We start from the raw sequence: 21,241 nt of genomic DNA, 5'->3' as shown, positions 1-21,241 counted from the left end.
GAGCTAGTGTACTCAGGGCAAAGTTGGCTGGCGAGAGGAATGGCTTAAAAAGAATGGAGGAGAATGTTAAATCTAAACTGGAAGATTTTAAAGGTGCAAACAAATGAATAAGCATCTTTCTCTTGCACCAACAGCCAACGAACGAGACTCCAGTGAACGTCTGGAGGAGGAACCTGTGAAAAGGCCGGGATTCCATGGTGAGAATGAGAGTGCTCTACAGAGCCACTTCCTCCTCTAATTCATACAATTTTGAGTTGGGTTTATACCTTTTTCATTCATTCATTCATTCATTCATTCATTCATTCATTCGATTCTTATCCTGCCTTTCTCCCCAAAGGGCACCCAAGGCGCCCTTTTTTTCCTGGTCTTGGATCCTGGGTAATTTGGCCCGGTAAGTCCAGTTCCAGCGAGCTTCGCAGATGCGTACTTAACTTAGCAAAAGTCGTGTTTCCAACTGCCCAATCCTAGCCCTCGTCATGTTAGCATATGAGGCTGCACTACTTCCTGGGGGGAGGGGTGATCGAACAGGCTGTAGGAGATAAGTACTCTTGGTAGGCTTCCCAATTGTCCTGGGTCTCCTTGGACCTAGACAAGACCTAGACAAGACAAGACATTTTGCAGGCATAAGTTCGAGGAGAGCCAGGGAGTGTTTGGTGTAGGAGTTTTGGGGGTAGGATCTGGGAGGAAGTTGCTGCCACTGATTCACTTCCCCCGTGCCCCCAACATGCACATCCCAGGCCTTTCCCCAACCTACCCCATTACTCCCTGTCCCTGCCCATAGTTCACCTCCACAGACCACTCACCATGCTTGCTGAGCCTCTCTGACTCATTGCTGTGCTTGCCACACATTTTGCCACTTGCAGCAGTGGTCTGGCAGTGAGTGACAGCGGCCTGACTCTCAAACCTTTATGAAAGTTCTTGCACTGACAGTACAAGTCCTTTACAGGATTATGACCTGTGTTTCTCAATAATGCACGATCAGCACTGCAGATGTTTTTAGGCTGCAATCCAAAACACGCTTACTAGTGTGTAAGCCCAGTTTAAAGCAGTGGAACATACTTCTGTGTAAACATGCCCAAGACTGCGTTGTTAGAAACTTGTAACCTCAGCATACCAAATTCAGAGCAAACATGACTTCTCTTCCATGCGATTAAATAAATCTCTGTGCATATAAATGTAGGTAATAAGGGAGAAGACTTCCTGACAGGCTACTTTTCTATATGCTTGCAGTTTTGTTTCACATTTGATCGTATGTGCTGCTACCTGCAATCTGAAGCAGGATAGTTCAGGTTCAGGTTAACAAATGCAATGAGAACCAGGCATATGTAATACTGGCATAAAGTTGAACCAAAGTGACTTGCAGCTCCATTCACGGGTGGCAAAGGGGGAAGGGGCATTTTTGACACTGTGATAGAGGGGAAAATGGGAGTCTTATTTGTGGCACTTCTGTTGACAGCTGGTGGATGTCATCGTACATACACATAGATATACATGTGTGCATACATTTCTCTTTGGAACAGTGGCACAGCTAGAGGGGGTGCAAAGCAGCAAGTTTTGCAGGGAGCCTCACTGCAGCGTGCAAGTGGCCCCTCCTTCTGGGCAGGGGAGTAAAACAAGGGCAAATGCCAGAGAAGACCCAAAGGTGAATGCCTCCATTTTGTTCCCTCCATCCGGAATGGCTCAGAAGGGGATTGAGAGGGGCTGCTTGCACACTGCGGTGAGGCTCCCTGCAAAACTTAGTGCTTTGCACCCCCTCTCGCTATGCCACTGCCTCAGAATCATTATGTTTTTTCAGAGGGAATTGTGGAGTAGGGAAGATGGTGAAACATATAGAAACAGAACATGAGCTGGACGAAGCAGTGCCCACCTTTTTCCCCTCCTTCTCTGCAGAGGACTTTCATCTTGGCTGTCATATTTATCTGTTAAATATTGACTCTCAGAATTATCAATGTTTACCTTAATTGAATTTCAGACCTCAGTCTTCAAAGGCATTCTGTCATTACATTTAATTCGTAAGAACTAATACTTACCAGAAGAGAGAAGACACATAAAAGCCTGCTGGCCTGTAACTTCCTGCTAGAAGGCCAAGCACTCTGCACATGCTTAAAGGCACCCTCCATATTTTGCAGTTAATTCCTCCCTGAAGAATTTTAGAAGACTCTATTTCCCACGTGTGTGTTTGCAAGTTGTCACAGTGAGACTCGCTTCCACCTAAGTGAGAAGTGTACTTTGCGATTTCCAGCCCAAATGGTTTGTGTTGATGGCCTTGATCCTGATTCTGGAGATAAACTCTCATGGATAATAAAAATGCACTTTATTGTTTGAGGGATGTTCTCTGGTTTAGTTTTGTTTTGGAAGAATTTTGGAGCAGCTGCACCAGAACCGAGGTACAGAAGCATTTTTCTTGAAAATGTAACAGTAAGAATTCAATCATTTTTTTCCCTCCCCTGTCTCTCTTTATAGAAAATTATGACACTCGGCTTTCCCGAATAGATATCGCAAACACACTACGGGAACAAGTTCAGGACTTGTTCAATAAGAAATACGGTGAGAAATTGTGCGGGATTTTAATCTCAGGGTGGCATATGTGGTGTTACCTTGTTTTATTCTCACGACAACCCTGTGAGTAGGGCGAGCTTAAGAAAAGGACTGTCATTTTTGCAAGAAGGGAAAGCGCTTGGAGAGAGGATTTGCTTTCCGTGGTAGTGTAGTGTGAACTCGCTTTGTTTCTTATTGGCCACTGTGGGAATCAGGAGGCTGGGCTAGTTAGGCCCTCTTGGGTCTGACCCAGCAGGTCTCTTCTGAACTATGACCAGTGTCCTTTTGAACTATGAAAGGAATTGAACCTCCGTGAACAGAAGCAGTAGACCTCTGAATCACAAGTGATGGGAATATACAACAGGGAGGCTGTTGCCCTCATGCCCCATCTACTGGCTTCCTGCTGGAATCTGAGGGCCCATGGGAGACAGGATGCTGGACTAAAAAGGCCTTTGGTCTGACTCAGCAGTGCTGCGCTTAGGTTCTTTTGAGCCTGGGACCTTCTGCGTCCAAAGTGTGCACTCTGCCACAGAACTATGGGACTTCATGCAAAGCTATGGAGCTGCATTCTGCTGAGTCTGTCCAGCCTGATACTGTCTGTGGACCTGACAGCAGCTCTAAGAAGTCTGAAAGGGAGGTGGACTTTCCCAGTCCTACCACTGCCCAGTGACCTATGGCTCTCTCTCACTTTTTGGTTTTAATGACTATGTCTGCATTCAGAGCTACTCCACCACGACAAATGAAGCGGCCTTAAATTGACAGGCCATTGGTCCCTTTCAGTCACCAATTTTCAATCAGTGTGCCACGGAAGGCCTGCAGATGGCCTGGAAGTTTGCAGCACAGCGGTTGAAAATAGCTAAAAAACTCTTCCAGGATCTGTTTCTAGGGCAACTAACTCACTCACTCACTCACTCACCCACCCACCCACCCGGTATTTGTATACCGCCTTTCTGGTCATTGGATTACTCCTCTGACTTAATTCAAGGTGGTTTACATAGGCACGCGTTTTTAGATCCCTCAAGGGGATTTTTACAATCATAGAGGTTCTCTCTTTCAAGAACCAACAACATTTCAGGATGGATCTTCCTGGTTTGGTCTTACTTCTGGCCTCCAGTTCTCCCATGCAAGCTGGCAAGCAGCTCCATCTCTCACAAGGAGGGCAGCCAAGACGCTTCTTGTTCACACCCAGAGCAGGTGAAATCACTCAGCTGAGCTTTTCAGCTGCTTCAAGGTCTCGCCATTCTCAGCCGTTCAGGGAGCCGCCGGTGTCCTCGAACTGGCGACCTTCTGATGTTATCTTTGGGCTAACGGAGGCTCTACCCTCAAGGCCAGACCTCCTGCCCATCAATTCATCACTACACACAGTTGCCCTAGAAACAGAGCCGCAGATCCTGGATGAGTCTCCCGGAAGTGTCATCACAAGAGGCAAAGGCCATAGAGGTCAGTGTGCCATGAGAAGAAAAACGTTGAAAATCACTGCTCTATTTCATTATCATCTAGGCTGGCAGGCAGTGGCTCTCTGGCATTTTAAGCAAGTGTACTGGTTCCTTCACTCTTTGTGGCCACCCAAGATTTGAGCGTGAGATGCTTGCATCCGAACCCAGTGCTCCGTCCTTTCTCTCACGTGCCTTCCTTCCTTTCCTCCAGGTGAGGCTCTGGGCATCAAATATCCAGTCCAAGTGCCATACAAGCGCATCAAGAGCAACCCGGGCTCCGTAATCATCGAGGGCCTCCCCCCAGGAATCCCATTCCGGAAACCATGCACCTTCGGCTCCCAGAACCTGGAGCGGATCTTGGCGGTGGCGGACAAGATCAAGTTCACGGTAACAAGGTATTCTTCCCTCTGGGATCTTTGCCAGGTTGTGCCTTGCAGTGGAGGGTGTCGTTCTCTCATGCAAAATATCTCTCCCAAGCAGGGCTGAGTCATGCAGTACACCCAGGGCCTCTTTTTCAAGCCATAGGGAGGCCTTAATGCAAAATGCTTCTGTGTGGCGGTGATGTAGGATTAGGGCTAAGAAGATCTCAGGACAGGCTCATGTAGCTGGGATGGAACCTGGGCTTTCTGCTTGCAGAGCAGGTACTCGGCCACTGAGCTACAATGAGCTACACAGGCGTCTGCCTTCTTCCCAGTCAGATTGTTGGTGCATCTCCCTGTGTGTATGTGAGAGAGTGAGGCTATTGTAGTTTCAGTCCAAGATATTGCCACTGTTGGGGATCCCCTGTTGTAATTATGTAAAGCCTTTGATCCCCCTCCCTAGTCCCCGTACTGCATTGTAAGCTTGAGTTAGTCTATGTCAGGGGTGCTCAATAGGTGGATCGCGATCTACCGGTAGATCGCGAGGCAAAATGAGTAGATCACGGAGCCGGCTCTCCAAACTGTTAATATGTCAGTTTCGTCTAGTGACTAGAGGAAACTGACATATTTAGCTGACACTAAACTGAAACTGACACTTTAGCTGCTCTTCAGGCATGCAGCAACAAAACTGACGAAACTGACTAGACTCCAGCAGGGGCTCCATACATTAAAGGGGGTGTCTGTCAGACACTTCCTTCCCCCCCGGTAGATGTCCAGGCCTTGCTGGGTTTCAAAGTAGCCAAAAAAGTGTGAGCATCCCTAGTCTATGTGATAGGTCAGCAATTTTCAATGTTTTACTCCTCATGGCACACTGACCTCTATGGTCTTCTTTGTGGTCTTGGCCTCTTGTCACTTCCAGCTTCTGTTGGACCTTTCCTGGTTCTGGGGCTCTGTTTCTAGGACAACTGTCTGTAGTAATGAATTGTCCATCCTTCTTTCTCTGCGGAACAATTAGTTACTACAGAAAGTTGCCCTCAAAACAGGGCTGCAGAATCAGGAAGAGTTTTTCAACAATTTTCAACCTCTGTGTTCTAAACTGCCGTGGCACACCCATGGACCTTTTATGGCCCACCAACGTGCCACGGCACACTGGTTGAAAACCACTGCGATGGATAACTGCATCTTCTTCCCCAGGCGTAACCTGCTTCCACATTCCGCCCCCCTCCTCAGTTGACTCACTTGTGTCTCTGTGAGGATGTGAGCCCTTCAGGACAGATCTTTCATTCTGTTGAAAGCACTATAGACACGGATGGCGCTCTGTTAATCCAAACAATTAATAATTATGTCCCAAAAGACCCACCCTCTAAAAACATATTTATTGATTTCATTTTATAGTCCATCTTTCTTCCCACTTGGAACAAATGTGGATTGATGGAGGACGTATTGTAGCTCAGTGGAAGAGCGTCCACTTTCCACAAGAAGGTCCCAGATTCAGCGCCTAGTAGCATCTCCAGGTAGGGCAGTGACAAATCCCTGCCTGAAATTCCAGACAGCTGCTGCCAGTGCAGGTAGATAGACCAAAGGTCTGACTCGGTAGGAAGAAGCTTCATTCATTTACAGAGTTCCCAGGTGAATCCCATCCAGGCACCCTCTGACTTCCTTGAACTAAGGCTTGTTGATGCTTTGGCTTCTGTCCCCTGATCAGTCTTGCATTCTTCTCTTTTCCAGACCATTCCAAGGACTTATCCCTAAACCTGGTAAGTGCCAAACACTTTAGCAACTGAACTCCCAAGTATATGTTGCCATTGCAGAAATGACCAAATCATGACCATATGCTTGTGTTGTCCATTTGGGGAACACGGCCTCTTGTGCATACCTACAACGTATACCGGCATTCTCTGTTGTGTTATGTTTACATATTTATGTTAAACGTGTATGTCCTTAGTGAAGAGAGAACGACACCAGGTTTGTTCATTCTGGGTAAAGCCAGAGCAGCTGTGGAGCTATAACCACAACTCTAGGGTAGGTAGCTATATCCTTGGGAGTGGGGGTAGATAGCCATCCTCACGATATTCCTTCTGGTCTAGACAGGCAGTTCTTAAGCCAGTCAATACCCTCTTGCAATTTATTTTTTTCTTGTGAGCAGTTCAGATACCCCCTTTGAAAACTGTTCAGATGTTGAAGGAACACTGCATGCTCCCCCAGAATGGGGTGATCCAATTCCCCTGCAATGGGGGGATAGGATTCTTTTCCCTGCCTTGCCTTGTTGTATAGAATGTGGTTGTCTGTGCCTGGGCACCCTAGAACAGCATTCCAAAACTTCGGATAGATTAAGCACATATTTTTCCCCCCCCCCCTAAATATTAAATTAGATATTTCACTTGTGCAGCCTAAAGGTTTGTTTCTTGTTTATATGATTGTCCTCTTACGTCTAGTGGGGTGGGGGAAAGCATCTGTCCCAGTTTATCCCAGTATGATCCTTTTTCCAGTGACCCGTTTTCAAGCTCTTTTTTGTTTTAAGGGTGAGTTCCTTCGTGACAGGGAACAATTTTTATTTTTGCATTTCCTTTTACAATATAAACAACTTGGGGAACTCTTTTGTGGAAAAAAGCAATCTATAAATATGTTAAATAAATTTTGTTATTGAGCAGATTTATACCCTGCCTTTTGATCAAATGCGCCTCAGTCTGTCTTTCAATGGATTGAAGCAATATGTTTTTATACCCACACACTCAAAACAAAAACCCAGCAGTCTTTAGTCCTTCTGCATCCCTGAGGGTTAGGAATTTGTTCTTGGATGAGATTAAAGTCACAAGTGATCAAGTTTGGGATTTAATCAGCCATTCATCAGATAGTAATTGTGACTGGCATACTTTGCTGAACCTGTTTTGAACAGAACCTATGTGCTGTTGATGTGCCCACTATGAGCAACTGTACATGTGTAGAGGATGGGGTGGGGGCATAAGATGGAGCTTGGAGTGATTCACACTCGCTGCTTAGTTCAGCAGCTGCCAAGGAGTACATATGTTGCATTGTTTATAGTGTCAGTCGGCAACAGATACTGGTTTGCTCAAAAAATGTTCCAAGGACCACCAGTTGGCCATCTCTGCTGTGGTCGGTGGCAGAGGCCAGAAGCTGCTTCCCTCTAGAACTGCGTGCCTTGGGCAATGGGTAATTGCAGTGGACCATTCTTTCTGGATGGAAGAAAAAATGATTCTCTGCATCTGATCCTTCCCTGGCCAATGGCTGATCATCCCCTTGCTGTGGTGCTCTTCCTCAGTCTCCCAGGAGTCCCCAGTCTAATGGCAGGGGCCACAGAGTGCTGTCCTTAACTTCAGCAGTTCCCAGGGAATTGTTATGCCAGTAGGGTACCAAGGAGGGGATGCCTGGGCTGGGATGCCCCAGGTTCCAGACCGGAGCATCACATGGGGGGTTTCACACGAGGCCCACCTAAGATGGCAGCCACCACATCTTAGTGTTTCAATACCTCTGGGGATCGCTTAGAAACACTAAAAGGAAGTGACGTAGCAGTGTCGCTTGCTATGGCAATGCCAGCTGACATCACTACATTAGCACCCCGGGTTCTGTGGCAGGTTGGTACACCGCTGGTTATGCAAAAGTTGTGTGCAAGAGAACATGACCCATTCTCAGAAGCCCCACTGAGCTTCAGCATGAGTGGCTCTTATAGGGAACGGCTCCTGGTTGGAAGGGGGTGGATTTAGGGCAGGGACTCACACAGGGGCACTCAGGCAGCCTCTTTGAAGGATGGGCAGTTCTGCTGTGTTGACACGTTGAGAGCGCTAGAAAGCTGCTGCACTGATGCAGGGTTGTAGCAGAATGACCTGACTTCTGGAAAGAAGCACTGCTAGAGTTGTGAAGGGCACACAGCTATTCAATAGGCAGCCTCCTCTGGGAAGATATTTTGGGCTCGCCACAGAAGTCCAGGTCTTTCATGTGGCCTGCCAGTCGTTCTTTTGCAACACCCTCTTGGGCTCTGGTAGTGTGACAGTGACTGTCCTGGACTGGATATGATGGCCATTGGCCACTCCTTAGAACTGGTATGCAAGACAACTTTGACCATTGTTTCTTTTTTTATGGAAGCTGAGGTTACACGGTAAAGGAATCGAGTTGAAGCAACCTAGTCAAGAACCTCATTTCTGTGTCCCAGTTTTCTCTGCTTTGATGAGAAATGCACCCCAGAGCTGCCTGTTCTCTTTCCCGAGCTCCTTTTCCACACCGATAGGTCTCTTTCCGTCCTCCAATTAATAAAATAGACCATGCAATAGTCTTTAATTAAACGCATGCGCGCACATGCATTCAGACTTCCTCAGGTTTTAATGGCAAACGTCATCTCCTCCTCTGAGTATTATTTATTTGTTTTCTGAAATGTTCTTGGCACTGGACAAACATTTACAAGCAGTACAAGCCCTGTCCGTTGGCTTACGATGTAGTAGGTACCATGCAAAAGGGGAAGTGGATGGAAACAGGAGTCAGGAGGACACTGAGCATGTTTTTGAAATGACCACTGAAAGAAAAATGGAGGCCTGAGGGCAGCATAGCCTCGTTCAGGAGGCAGGGCCTCAGCACCTGAGAAGGACCCATCGTGTTGACTGGCCTCTACTATCTGATTGGGCTCAGGGGGTTGCAGTTTGGCCGATGGCCACCATTTTGTTCTTCCCATAACACCCAAGAACAGTGAGTCAACCTGGGGCGCTGTGGGCAAAACGAAATGGCAACTGCTAATATTGGCCACCACGGTGCCAGCAGCCGCTACTGTTTTTACAGGATGCCCGCTGGGAACGACACTACATGATGACTTGGCATAATTCCCAGGCCATTCTGGGGGGGAGAATTGCAGCTGGGTGGAACTGTCGGTCCCGCAAAGCTGTTGATGGTGCGGAGAAAACGGACACGGATGAATCGGGCTGCTGGTTTTTGCCCCTGAACCCCTCCCTCCTCATTCAGCTCAGCTCCTCAATGAGAATTGATGTGTCACCCTGTAGTTTTTAACCTGAAGCCTAAATGGCATGAATGAAGGCATGAGCTGTTTGGGAAGGGTATTCCAAAGATTAGGAGCCACCACTGAAAAGGCCCTCCTGCTGGTGGCCCACCTGCCTCATCGTATAAGGCAGGGGCACCCAGAGAAGGGCTGCCTTGAGGACTGGGCAGGTTCACTGGTGTAGAGGCAACCCAGACTGCTGCTGCTGCTGTTGGCAGAGTAATTGGTGCAGACGTGGTGGCAGGTGCTTTAACCCTCCTTGGGCCTGACACACTTTCTTTTCTTCCCCTGCTGATTTCCGACTGCAGCATCCTCACAGGTATCACAAGGTAATGACTTGGTGCCTCTTCGCCCCTTCTGTGTCTCTCTCCTACCTCCAGAGTACGTGTCTGTAGCCTCCCTGCCCACCCTTTGCTCCTCCCAAGGGGGCAGGTCAATGTCGTGTGGGTCGGGAGAGGACTTTGTGGGGCATAAAAGTTACCAGAGATTGTCTGTCTTGATGCTCTGCAGCTTATTATTAAGGGGTTTGCTTACAACTTCTTCACCAGTTCCCCCCCCAATAGTCTTTCCTGCCGCTTCACCCCTTCTGTACAGTTCTCCATCCCATGCAGGGTCTGCACAGTCGTCTGCCTTCATTCAGGGTAGTTCTCCGGGTGCATAAAGGCAGACAGTTCAGGAGGTGGGGGCCATTACCTAGCTTATGCTGCCCAAGGGCCTGGAGCTCAGGTGATGTCCGGTTGCAGGAGACAGACTGCAGGCTCGTGGGAACTTGCACCTAATGCCCTCATCCATCCATGTCTTCATCTCTCTTTCTCCTCTCTCTTTTCTTGTGGTGGCCACTCCAGTCTTTTCCACCTCATCTTCAATCCCACACTCCTCTCCCGTAGTCAGAGAGGTCTGCCCCCTTCCCCATCTCCTCCTGGGGCACCTCCGTTGAGGAAAGACTACAGCGTTTGGTGCTCTAAAAAGGCATCTGGAGGGGGAAATGATTGAGGCATATAAAATTAGGCAAGGGATGGATAGAGTGCATAGAGGGACTTTCTTTTCCCTCTCACACAACACCAGAACCAGGTGACATTCATGAAAATTGAGTTTCAAAAGGATTAAAACAGACAAAACAAAAGAATTATTTGCCCAGCATGTAATTAATCTGTAGAACTCCTTGCCACATGACGTGGTGATGGTGTCTGGCCTAGGTGCCTTTAAAAGTGGATAGGACAGATCGATGGAGGAAAAGTCCATCACAGGTTACAAGTTGTGATGGATATGTACAACCTCCTGGTTCTAGAAGTGGGCTATGTCAGAATGCCAGATGCAAGGGAGGGCACCAGGATGCAGGTCTCTTGTTGTCTTGTGTTCTCCCCTGATGGGCTGCTGTGAGATACAGGAAGCTGGATTAGGTGGGCCTTTGGGCTGATTCAGCAGGGCTCTTCTGAGGTGCTTATGTTCTTAACGAGAAGTAACCCCCAGTTGTGTGCTTAAAGTACTATCCAGCTCCAGAATGACTTGAAGCAAATTCTTTTTAGGGGTTTGCAGTGTGGTGGGGGCACTAAGGCAGGGGAGAGGTGTGCTGCTTATCAACAGCTTGAGCATTAACCAATAGGCCCCCCCCAACGCTCATGAAACCACCTTCTAACTTGTTCCTTTACTACTGTACTGCAAACTGCGGTGCCGCCTCTGGAAGGTGGAAATCACATTTTCCTATTTCCAAAATGCTGAGAAAGTGCAGCTTCCCTGCCTCAGAAATGCCGTCTTGTGGACCAATGCCCTGTGCACTCAGAATAGTGTTTAAGGGTACAATCCTAATCAGGTCTACTCAGAAGCAAGTCCTGTTGTGTTCAATGGCACTTACTCCCAGGAAAGTGAGGTTAGGATTGCAGCCAATGTGTCATATGAGAATCAGCTGTAAGTTGAGCCACAATGATTGTGGGATAGTGGCTGTTTGACCAGAGGCCCCTGTTGGAATGGGTGGCCTTTGGGTCTGAGCTTCTGCATGGACTCACCTCCGTATTTGCTTCTGGGGACCTGGGGGGAGTGTCAAATTGGACCATTTGGAACCAAAGGATGAGCCTTTTCAGGATACATGCCTGCTTACTGAGCAGACAGTTTACTTTCAAAGTGTTGGCCCTCTTGTGGTTGGCAGGTGATGAGCAACTGAACCTCTTCATGAACAAAATGATTTAACTCTCCCTTTAACTCTCTGGCTTTGCTAGTTTCCCATCCTGTGTCTTGGAGAGCTATTCTGGGTGGTGGTTGGCAACCTTCAGTCTCGAAAGACTGTGGTATAAGCCTACAGCACCTGGTATTCCCAAGCGGTCTCCCATCCAAGTACTAACCAGGCCTGACCCTGCTTAGCTTCCAAGATCAGACAAGATCAGGCATGTGCAGGGTAACAGCTGAGCTATACACCTGGCACAAGGCCAGGCCAGCATTTTCTACTGCTTTGGACTTGTGCAAAGAGCAAAGTGTCACCCGCTCACTATTCTCTCTTTTCTTTCCTAAATGTATGTCGTAGCCCCTAGGCGGATATCCACCTTGGAAAAAGCATACGCCGCTTTGAACGGTACGTTGCTCAGTTGATGCCTTGTGGATGGTAGCAGACAAGGAACACGTTTTTAATTAGCCAAGTCACGGCTCCAAATGGAGAGAGAAATTATTACCGGGATCAGTTAGTCTCTCTCTGGTTTACTTTCATCCCTACAAATGGGAGCCAGCAGTGGAGTAGTGGTTAGAGTGCTGGACTGTAGGAGTGGGGAGATCTGGGTTCAAATCCCTGTATAGCCACAAAGATTGGGTGGCTTTGGGCTAGTTACCATCTTTTGGCCTAAATTACCTCCCAAGGTTGTTGTGAGGACCAGATCAGGTGACAAGGGAGGAAGAGGCACAGGTCTTGTACATAACAGCACGCACAAATTTTATTGAGATTCTTTTGGTGTGGTGTTTTATCAGGCTTTAGAAGCACATGTGCACATCAGTAAAACACTGCAGAAAAAGAATCGTATATAGGGTCACGTCAAGATTGCTTTTTTGTTAGGAGTGAATCCATGCACAGGTGGACATGCGTGATGTGCGGAGGGAAAAACACACACGAATTGAAACCTGTGGCAAACTGCACAGGCCGTAGATCAGCAAAACTAAAGTCAGCTCCTTCGTAACGTCTGCTTTAGTGAATAGACTGATGGACTTCTAATGGGGGGACCTGAATTCTGGTCTGTTTTCAGCCATGAAGCTTTCTGGTTGGCCTTAGTCAAGTCACTGTCTCTCCACTTTGCAGGGTTGTTGTGGAATGGGATGAGCTTACGGATGCAGGGTACAGTGTGAGGTTTTTTGTTTTAAGTACATCAATGGATGACTATTTTTCCTTTCCAAATGTGAAGCAAGCCCCTGATGTTTCCAGTTTTAGTCATTCTACACTCATTCGTGCCAAGATGAAAGAGCTGGCATATCACAAACCACAGGACCAAAAATGTGGGGGACTAACTAGCTGCTTTGCATGCAGAAGGTCCTGGACACCTTCTCCAGGTTCAGCTGGGAACAGCCTTGTCTGAAACTCTGGACTGCTGAGCCAGAGCCAGGTAGGAGTCTGACTCTGGGTCCCAATTAGGCACCCCAATAAGTTAGTGATGGAGCACATACTCTGGTGCAGAAGGTCACTGGCAGGTACCAGAGGATTTGCATCCTGGATGTTTGAGTCCTGGTCAAATGTATCCCAGTTATTCATGTCCCTGGATATTTGCAGCTCAGGTTTTTTTTTCCCCCAGCCTGGTTATTTGCATCCCACTATAACTGGCCAACAGACCCTCTGTTATATAGCCTACGCCTCCTATTAGCCTTCTACATAGCCCAGGGGTGTCCAAAGTTTTTGGCAGGAGGGCCACATCATCTCTCTGACACTGTGTCGGGGGCCAGGAGAAAAAAAGAATTAATTTACATTTAAAATTTGAATAAATTTACATAAGTTTACATAAATGAATATATTAAAGATGAACTTATATGAATGAACGAAGGTCTTGCAATAGCTCAAGGCCTATAAGAGGCCTTGCACAAAGCAAGGCTGGCCTTTCCTTTGCTGCCGCTACCGCGTCACAGATGTGAAAGAGCAAGCAGTGGAGGGAGCTCTCATCCCACAGCTCACACGAGAGGTCAAACAGTTGCCCTCACGCTGAGAGCAGTTGCGTTGGACCAGCGCGGGCTTCAACAAATCTCTGGAGGGCCAGAAGCTCATTGGAGACTGGGGGCTCCCTGAGGGCCGCAAGTGGCCCCCGGGCTGGGGTTTGGGCACCCCTGACATAGCCCATGCTCAAGCCTACCATTGTGTTTTAAAAATAAAAAAGTACATCTAATAAATCAATAAACAAATAAATAAATAAGGTGGCATCTCCAAAGGAGCTCAGCTAGCAAGGCTGAGAATGGCTGCGCTCTCTCTCTCTCTCTCTCTCTCTCTCTCTCTCTCTCTGCGTAAGCCCAGCAGGCCTACTCCTACTCAGATCGGACCAATTTCCTGACTCCAGAAAGGCCACCACAGATATTTAGCACTGCCTAGAACAGTGTTCTTCAACCTGTGGATCCTGACCCCAATGGGGTTGCAAAGCCTCATTTTGGGGGGGGGGGGTCCCGGCAGCCTTTCAAAGCCTATGCAAGAGAGGGCTTGTATCCAATCCAATCAAGGTCCTGCCTTATCCAAACTGTTCTTGATATAATCCTGCGCGGCCACTTCCCACTGTCTTGCCTCACATCTCCTGCTCAGGGTTGCAACAGGGTTCTTGTGAAGACATAAGAGGTGGGGAGAAAAGTGGGTGGGGTGGGGATGGGCAGATCAGGCCCCCAGGAAGGGGCGGGGTTGGTGTTGGGTCCCCAGTCTCATACTTAATTGGGGTTGTGGCAGGAGAACAGTTGAAGACCGCTGGTCTAGAACAAAGCCACTCCCAGACTTTTAACTCTGGGGTTCCTTTCTTTGTCTGCTACCATCGACACACCCATATCTATCAAACTGAGCACAAAAGGTGTCCAAGGTGTAAGAGCTGGGGTGGGTGTGCCCCATTCCTCATGACCAGGGCCCCCAAATCCTTCCAGCTTTGCCCTCAGTCTACATCCTTAAATGATGGAGGCTGACAGGACGTCGAAGTCCCCCATGGAGTCTCGGCACAGTCAGGCCCAATCCTGTGCTTGCTGGCCCCTTGGAGGGCGCTGGGGGCATGGCTCCAGCAAGGACCAGCCAGAATGCCTGGTCTCCCCTGCCTCTCCCCAGCTGTCCTGCTGAAGGGGCGAGTGCAAGGAGCCACCAGAGAACTGTTTCTATTCTTTTTTTCTTAAAATCTACCGCAGGGAAGGGGCTCATACTGGATCAGAGCCATGGCATTGGGTCATTGATTTCACTCCCATTAAGCCCGCAGAATGGGACACAAATTTAACGTGTTGGATTTGTAGCTGTTTTTGCTGTTCTTTCCACTATAAACTGAATAGTACTTGGCATTCCCATATCGCTTTTGGAGCTCACAAAGGACCTGATATGTCTGGCTTACCATATGGAAGGTGCGTGTTACTCTTCTCCCCATCTTGCAGATGGGGAAGGCTGAGGCTGAGAGGGAGTGGGGCAGGCAAGCCGAAGGCTCATGGCAGAAGCGAAATTCAGGCTGTGGAAGTCCCAATTCACAAGTTCAGTCTCCTGGTCCTGAGACTGCACTGGATCTTGCTCTTCTTCTAGCTCACGGTGAACTTGCAATCCTTGTAGCCTTGACAGATTCTTGTTGCTTGGGCTGGGTAAGATGGGCTGGAAGAGAGTGACTGGCTCAAAGTAATTCAGTGGGTTTCATGGCTGAATGGAGATTTGAGCACAGGTCTCCCCGATCCTAGTGTGACACTCCAGCGATTTTCAACCGTTGTGTCCTGACACATTGGCGTGCCACAAAAGGTCCACAGGTGTGCCGCAGGGGTTTAGAGCCTGGCGTTGAAAATAGCTGAAAAACACATCTGGGTTTTGTGGCTGTGTTTTTAGAACAACACTCTATAGTAATGATTGATTGATTGATAGTCTATAGTAACGAATTGTCTGTCTCTCTTCCTCTGCCAGCAGAGCCAGTGGAGGAAGCAGGGCAGACAGTTCACTACTATAGACCAGTAGTTCCCAAACTTTTTCGACTGGTGGCTCCCTTGACCTACTGGGTCATCGGCTGCGGCTTCCCATTAGGGCTACAATCCTATACTTTGTAGGCATGTTTTTCATGAAGATTCTGCAGTTCCCCTGGCTGGTTTTCACTGTTCCCTGGGGAGCTATATGGCTCACAGTTTGGGAACCCCCTGCTGTAGGCGTTTGCCGTGGAAACAGGACCACAGAAGAGTCTCCCGTAAACTGGAAGTGACATCACAAGAGGCGAAGATCATGGAGGTCTGTGTGCCATGAGAAGGAAAAAGTGGAAAATCACTGCCTAGCCGCTACTCCGCACTGGCTGTCCAAGTTGCTTGTTGGTCCCCTTTCTCCCAGCCCAGTAGAACAAAAAAATAGAGTTGTGCTCTGTAATGGTTAGGGGCAATGCAGCACTGTGTTCTGGGGTAAGAGTATTGGGGGGCGGGGGCTGAATAATCTTCAAATTCCTTATTTGTGTTGCTTGGAAGGGCGAACTTGAGACTTCGAGATTCAGGACAATAAACCTGAATCCCTGTTGTAGAAGGAGGCTCTCAGTAACCACATCAGCATGAGATTGAAAGGCAGGAGAGATCCATTTCAGTGGTCTGGGAATAGCTGGTCTGATGGACCGTCTCCTCTCGCATGATTCTACCCAGGCAGACAGAGCATGGAAGGCATCCTTGCTCCGTGTCATGCCACCACAGTGGTGTGGCTGGTAGTCATGTGGGAGAGCTGTTTTTGTTGTGGCTCCACGTTGTGGAATTCCCATCCCGGAGACATGACAGGTCCTCTCTCAAATGGTGTTTTGACAGCAGACGAAATGTTTTGCCCAAATAATACCTTATTTTGATAGGTCTGTGGCTTTGTCCAGCTCTTCTGTTCGGTTGTTGAAAATTTGTGCTGCTGGCTGTCTGGGCCGAACTCAGTGGGGCACAAGGGTTTTAATTTCCCCAAAAGCAGCTGCGGGAGGCCTTGATTTAGTTGACGAAAGGGGGCGCCTAACCCTCCCCCTGCACCATAGCCCTGATCCAAACTGCTCCCCAGTTGTATTTTGAGAGAGACAACAAGAGCTCCAAACATGGACCTCCCAGACCAGCATCTTGGTCGTGCCTGGTGTCGATTTGGTGTTGTTTATAAACGTGTGCCATTTCTAGCAACTTGGGACCCTCAAGTTATCTGTTTGGAAGGGGGAATGCAGAACACAAATTTTAAATAAATAACATGATGGCTCTACGGCTTCTTTCTCTGCAGATGAAGACGACGCCAACCGGTTAGGGGAGAAAGTAATTCTCCGGGAGCAAGTGAAGGAACTGTTCAACGAAAAGTACGGTGAGTCTTGCTGCTCTGTGTGCAAAGTATGTTGTGGAACTAATAGTGGTTTTATGGAGCAAAGCACCCACCAGCAGGATCGTGTACACTTAAGGCTCTAGAGCAGGGGTCTCCAAACATTTTGGCCAGAGGGCCGCATCAGATATCTGGCACGGTGCTGAGGGCCGGGGAAAAAATTTAAATATAAAATTTATATAAATAAATTAGAGATGGAACTTAGATGTGTGAATAAATGAATGAATGGGCTCATTCATTCAACCTCTCTGGCCCTTAGAACACCCTCCAGATGCAACCAGAGCACAGCTCCAGTCATGTTCGGCCAAGTGGGCCAGAGGTTTTCAGGGGACAAGAGGCTGGCCGTAGGCCGGATTGAGGCTGGCCACAGGCCGCATCCAGCCCCCAGGCCGGGGTTTGGGGTCCCCTGCTCTAGAGTCTCTGCTGTCAAATAGGTTGGAGTAGTCTGGCTATAGTTAAGCACTATCATCCCTTCCTGCTGTTGTTTCAGGAGAGGCTTTGGGCCTGAACCGGCCTGTCCTGGTGCCATACAAGCTGATCCGGGACAGTCCAGACGCCATCGAAGTGACCGGCCTACCGGACGACATCCCCTTTCGCAACCCCAACACCTACGACATCCACCGGCTGGAGAAGATCCTCAAAGCACGAGACCGGATCCGGATGGCCATTATCAACCAGCTACAGTGAGCCTTGCTTGCCCAGGTTTTCTTTTCAACTTGTGAAGCAGCCGTTTCCTCTGGTGGCATCAAATCAGAACAGCTTCATTCATTTTGGTGGCATGATGGGAGCATCAGTGAACAGAAATGGACAAATGAAGCCGTCTTCCACCAAGTCTGACCGCTGGCCCATCTAGCTCAACATTGCCTGCACTAGTGCTTTTAAAGTAGCACCAGTAGTATCTCACTGTATGGCTGGTGGTACTTGCAGGGGCATATTTAGGGTGTGGCACAACAGGGCATTTACCCTGGGTGCCACTTAAGCCAGGAGTGGATGCACTGTGTCAGTGAGCAGGTGCAGTGGTGCAGTCCCTCTGTCCACACAGTTCCAGGTGTTTCTGGCCTCTCTGTGGGGAGTGGGGGCACTTTTTGCTGGAAGTTGGGTCCTCCTTCCTGATAGCCTGTTTTGTTCCAAAATGGAACCATACTTGGAGAGGGGTGTAGTACACGTGTGCAGGGGCGAGGTGATGATGCAGTAGGGTCACACCGCCCTGGGCACCATGTCATCCCACCCTGGGCACTGTTAGGACCCCAGGATGTGGCTGGGAACCTTGGTTCCATTGCTATGGTGATCACATGACACTTTCCCTCCTGGCCCAGGAGGAAATGGAAATGGCTGGGATGGTGGTGAACCAGTGGGCAAGATATGGTGTGCAGCTGCCTGGCTTTTCAAAAGAGGCGAAATTTAGGGAAGGAAGGTGCAGAACAATTGTGAAGTCAGCCAATGACTCCTGTGCATGACTGCCATTTACGGTTTTTGTGGTGCAAAGCAAAAGTTTAAAAGCAGTGGCCTTCGCAGACTGGCAGCAACTTTCTGGGATCTCGAGTCTGGGGTTTGTATGACTGGTGTGAAGGACTGAACCTGGGACTTCCTGGAGGGAAAGCAAGTTGCTTTGTCCCGAGTTGTGGCTGCTTGGAATGGACACAGGAAACTGCCTTCTGTGGAGTCAGCCCCATTGGTCCATCTAGCTTAGGGCCGCCCACACCGACTCTCCAAGGTCCATCTAGCTTAGGATGCCGGCAGTGGCTCTCCAAGGTTTCAGAGAGGGGCCTTGCTCAGTCTTGCTTGGCGATACCTGGGCTTGAACTCAGGACCTTCTGCACCAAGAGCAAAGGTCTCCAGTCGAGCCGTGCCAGGCCACTCATTCATCATGAGTTAGCCTAGCGGCCAAGCAACCAAATGCCCACCCCACCAAAGCGCCACCACCAAATTGGTCTGTTTTTGCTTGGCTTTTGTGGGAGTAGAATTTTGGAGGTCTGCAGCATGGCATTGCTGAACCCAGCCATTGAGTGCATGTGTAAAATCCAGTAGCACTTTGATTTCTGAAAATAACTATAAACATGTCATCATTTGTAACTCAGCTTTTTTCCTTTTAAAACACAGGCCTTTTGCAGATGGAGGCACTGAGGCCAAACAACCAGGCAAGTTGAAACACAAAAGGCAGCAATTTTGGTGAAACAGTCTTTTCGCTGGCCATCTCATTCCTGTTTGGCTACAGCTCTGGAAAGGGCCTGCGCAGGTGGGCCGGCCATTGTGCCTTCCCAGCCTGTCCCATAGATGCACTGGACGAATGACCCAGTTAATCAAGTATAGTATCCTTATCTCTTATTAGGTGGTGGTCACATTGAACTCAGTCGAACGTACTTCTGAGTGCATGTATTTAGGGTTGGGCTGTAGCAGGTATTCTCAGGACTGAATTAGGAGAGGCTGGGGATTTGGCTCACCAGTGAAAACTGCAAAACAGGAGAGAGGGAATGATTTATTTATTTAAAACATTTATACCTTGCCATTCCAAACGAACTATCAAGGTGGCTTACAACCCTTTTTTTTTAACTAACATGAAAGCACTTCTTAAATTTATTGCAGAGAAGTGGAAGGTGGAGGGTGCAAGTTGAAGCAGAGAAGTGGTGGGGGAAGGTGCAATCTGAGAGAAGTGGCAGGGGAAGGTGCAATAGGAAGCAGAGAAGTGGCAGGGGAAGGTGCAATTCGAAGTCGAGAAGCGACAGGGGAAGGTGCAATTAACTGCAGAGAAGCAGCGCAGGATGGTGCAATTTGAAGTGTAGTGACCAAGAGTGTGTAATCTTCCCCCTCCCCACTGCCTTTTCATTACAAATGTGTGTTTACTGCATGGTAGAAAAAAGCAGTGTGTGTGTGTGGGGGGGGGGTGTTACATGGAAACAGGCCATTCCAGTTGAAACACATCTTTTCCCCTTGAATATCCCTAGAAAACGATAGTGGCGTCCCCAAACGGAAGCGGAAGAGGATCTCAGAAGGGAATTCAGTATCTTCCTCCTCATCATCGTCATCGTCCTCCTCTTCAAACCTGGAGTCTACATCATCAACCAATCAGATCTCGCTTGTGGTAAATATATTAACCATGTCCTCATTCTCCCTGAAGTCTGTGGGCTCAGGTGGTAGAATGTTCCTGCATGCTCTTCCCCCCCCCCACCCAAAAAAAATAAATCTGCAAATACAAAGCTAGCAGGCTAGGGAGAAGGGTTCTAGCCAGGTCTTCCTCCAACGGAAAGGGTTTGCCCAGGTAAAACCTTTTTCACCCAGTTTTATGATGATGGCACTCATCATGCCATTTTAATTTCCCAGAAGTCCTCTATGTGATAATGTAGCACAATGATTTTCATCTAGCATGACACGGCACATTGGTGGGCTGCAAAAGGTCCACCGGTGTATCACTGGAGTTTAGACCACAGCGGTTGAAAATTGCTGAAAAACCCTTCTGGGTCCTGTGACTCTGTTTTTAGGGCCACTGTCGGTAGTAACAAATTGCCTGTCCCAAAGCCAGCGGAGGAAGAGGGACAGACAATGTGTTACGACAGGCAGTTGCCCTAAAAACAGTCACAGAACCCAGAAGGGTCTCCTGAAAGCTGGAAATGACATCACAAGAAGCGAAGACCACAGAGGTCAGTGTGCCTTAAGAAGAAAAATGTTGAAAACTGCTGACATAGCATTGTTTCCAGGGATTTCTGTGAAATAAAATGGCACACTGAGAAGACAACCTCCTCTCTTAAGGACCTCCCACTTTGCTCCCAATTCACCTCTGCTTCCTAAACCTTGCCAGAATGCCCCCTTCCTTTTTACTCTGTGTCACTGGGACCATAAAATGGGATGGTGTGTGATTTGTGCTCTGCCCCAACAATGCTTTTTTCTCATACTGTTTTCCAGCAATGGCCCATGTACATGTTGGACTACGGGGGCCTCAACGTCCAGATCCCAGGGCCAATTAATTATTAAGACCTCAGCTGCTGAATCAGAACCTCAGACGAATGCATCACTAACGCCGTGTAATTTTTTTGTACAAAGTGTATATTCCAATATGTATCGATGCCTTTTAGTTTTTCCAATGATTTTTACACTATATTCCTGCCGCCAGGGCCTTTTTGAATAAAAAACAAAGGAAGTGTTGCCTTGCTCTGAGATACGTTTGGAGTGTATTACTGACCGCAGGGATTGCAAGCCTGCCTGTCCAATCGAAGTTTCTGCAAAAATAATGGTGGACCAAATTCAGGAGGTTTTAGAGCAGTGCTTCCCAAACTCCTTCAAGAGAGTTGGGAACCAGCTAAATGTTTGGGGAGGGGGAGCAGGTTGGAGGACGGCAACAGCGCTGCAATGATCTCAGCTCTGTTGCTACCAAGGGGCTTGGTTTGTTACCTGAGGGGCAGAGCTGGCCTCTTGCAGGCTCCTGGAGGCTCGCAGCCCCCTCCAATGT

The 21,241-nt window shown here is 48.4% G+C and overlaps 1 protein-coding gene and 1 pseudogene across 7 annotated transcripts in view; one reads left to right on the top strand and one right to left on the bottom strand.

Moving 5' to 3' along the window:
- The window catches only part of GTF2IRD1 (GTF2I repeat domain containing 1), a 93,545-nt gene extending 72,596 nt beyond the window's left edge, over positions 1 to 20,949 (top strand). For 5 of the 7 annotated variants that reach the window (XM_066636169.1, XM_066636170.1, XM_066636172.1 and 2 more), the window contains exons 19-28: positions 135 to 197; positions 2,464 to 2,547; positions 4,186 to 4,369; positions 6,062 to 6,090; positions 11,848 to 11,895; positions 16,708 to 16,785; positions 17,291 to 17,483; positions 18,901 to 18,938; positions 19,743 to 19,879; positions 20,698 to 20,949. In XM_066636169.1, coding sequence (XP_066492266.1) covers positions 135 to 197; positions 2,464 to 2,547; positions 4,186 to 4,369; positions 6,062 to 6,090; positions 11,848 to 11,895; positions 16,708 to 16,785; positions 17,291 to 17,483; positions 18,901 to 18,938; positions 19,743 to 19,879; positions 20,698 to 20,766 — 923 coding nt within the window. In that variant the 3' untranslated portion in view covers positions 20,767 to 20,949. The remainder of the gene's footprint in view (positions 1 to 134; positions 198 to 2,463; positions 2,548 to 4,185; positions 4,370 to 6,061; positions 6,091 to 11,847; positions 11,896 to 16,707; positions 16,786 to 17,290; positions 17,484 to 18,900; positions 18,939 to 19,742; positions 19,880 to 20,697) is intronic. The other 2 variants (XM_066636174.1, XM_066636173.1) reach the window with 1 other exon arrangement.
- On the bottom strand, positions 11,620 to 11,741 carry LOC136659745 (5S ribosomal RNA; annotated as a pseudogene).
- Positions 20,950 to 21,241: the final 292 nt, after the last annotated feature.

The sequence above is a fragment of the Tiliqua scincoides genome, chromosome 8 (genome assembly GCF_035046505.1).
Source record: "Tiliqua scincoides isolate rTilSci1 chromosome 8, rTilSci1.hap2, whole genome shotgun sequence".
NCBI lineage: Eukaryota > Metazoa > Chordata > Lepidosauria > Squamata > Scincidae > Tiliqua > Tiliqua scincoides.
Note: the sequence above shows the minus strand (reverse complement) of the source record. Positions and strands in the feature narration are given on the sequence as shown.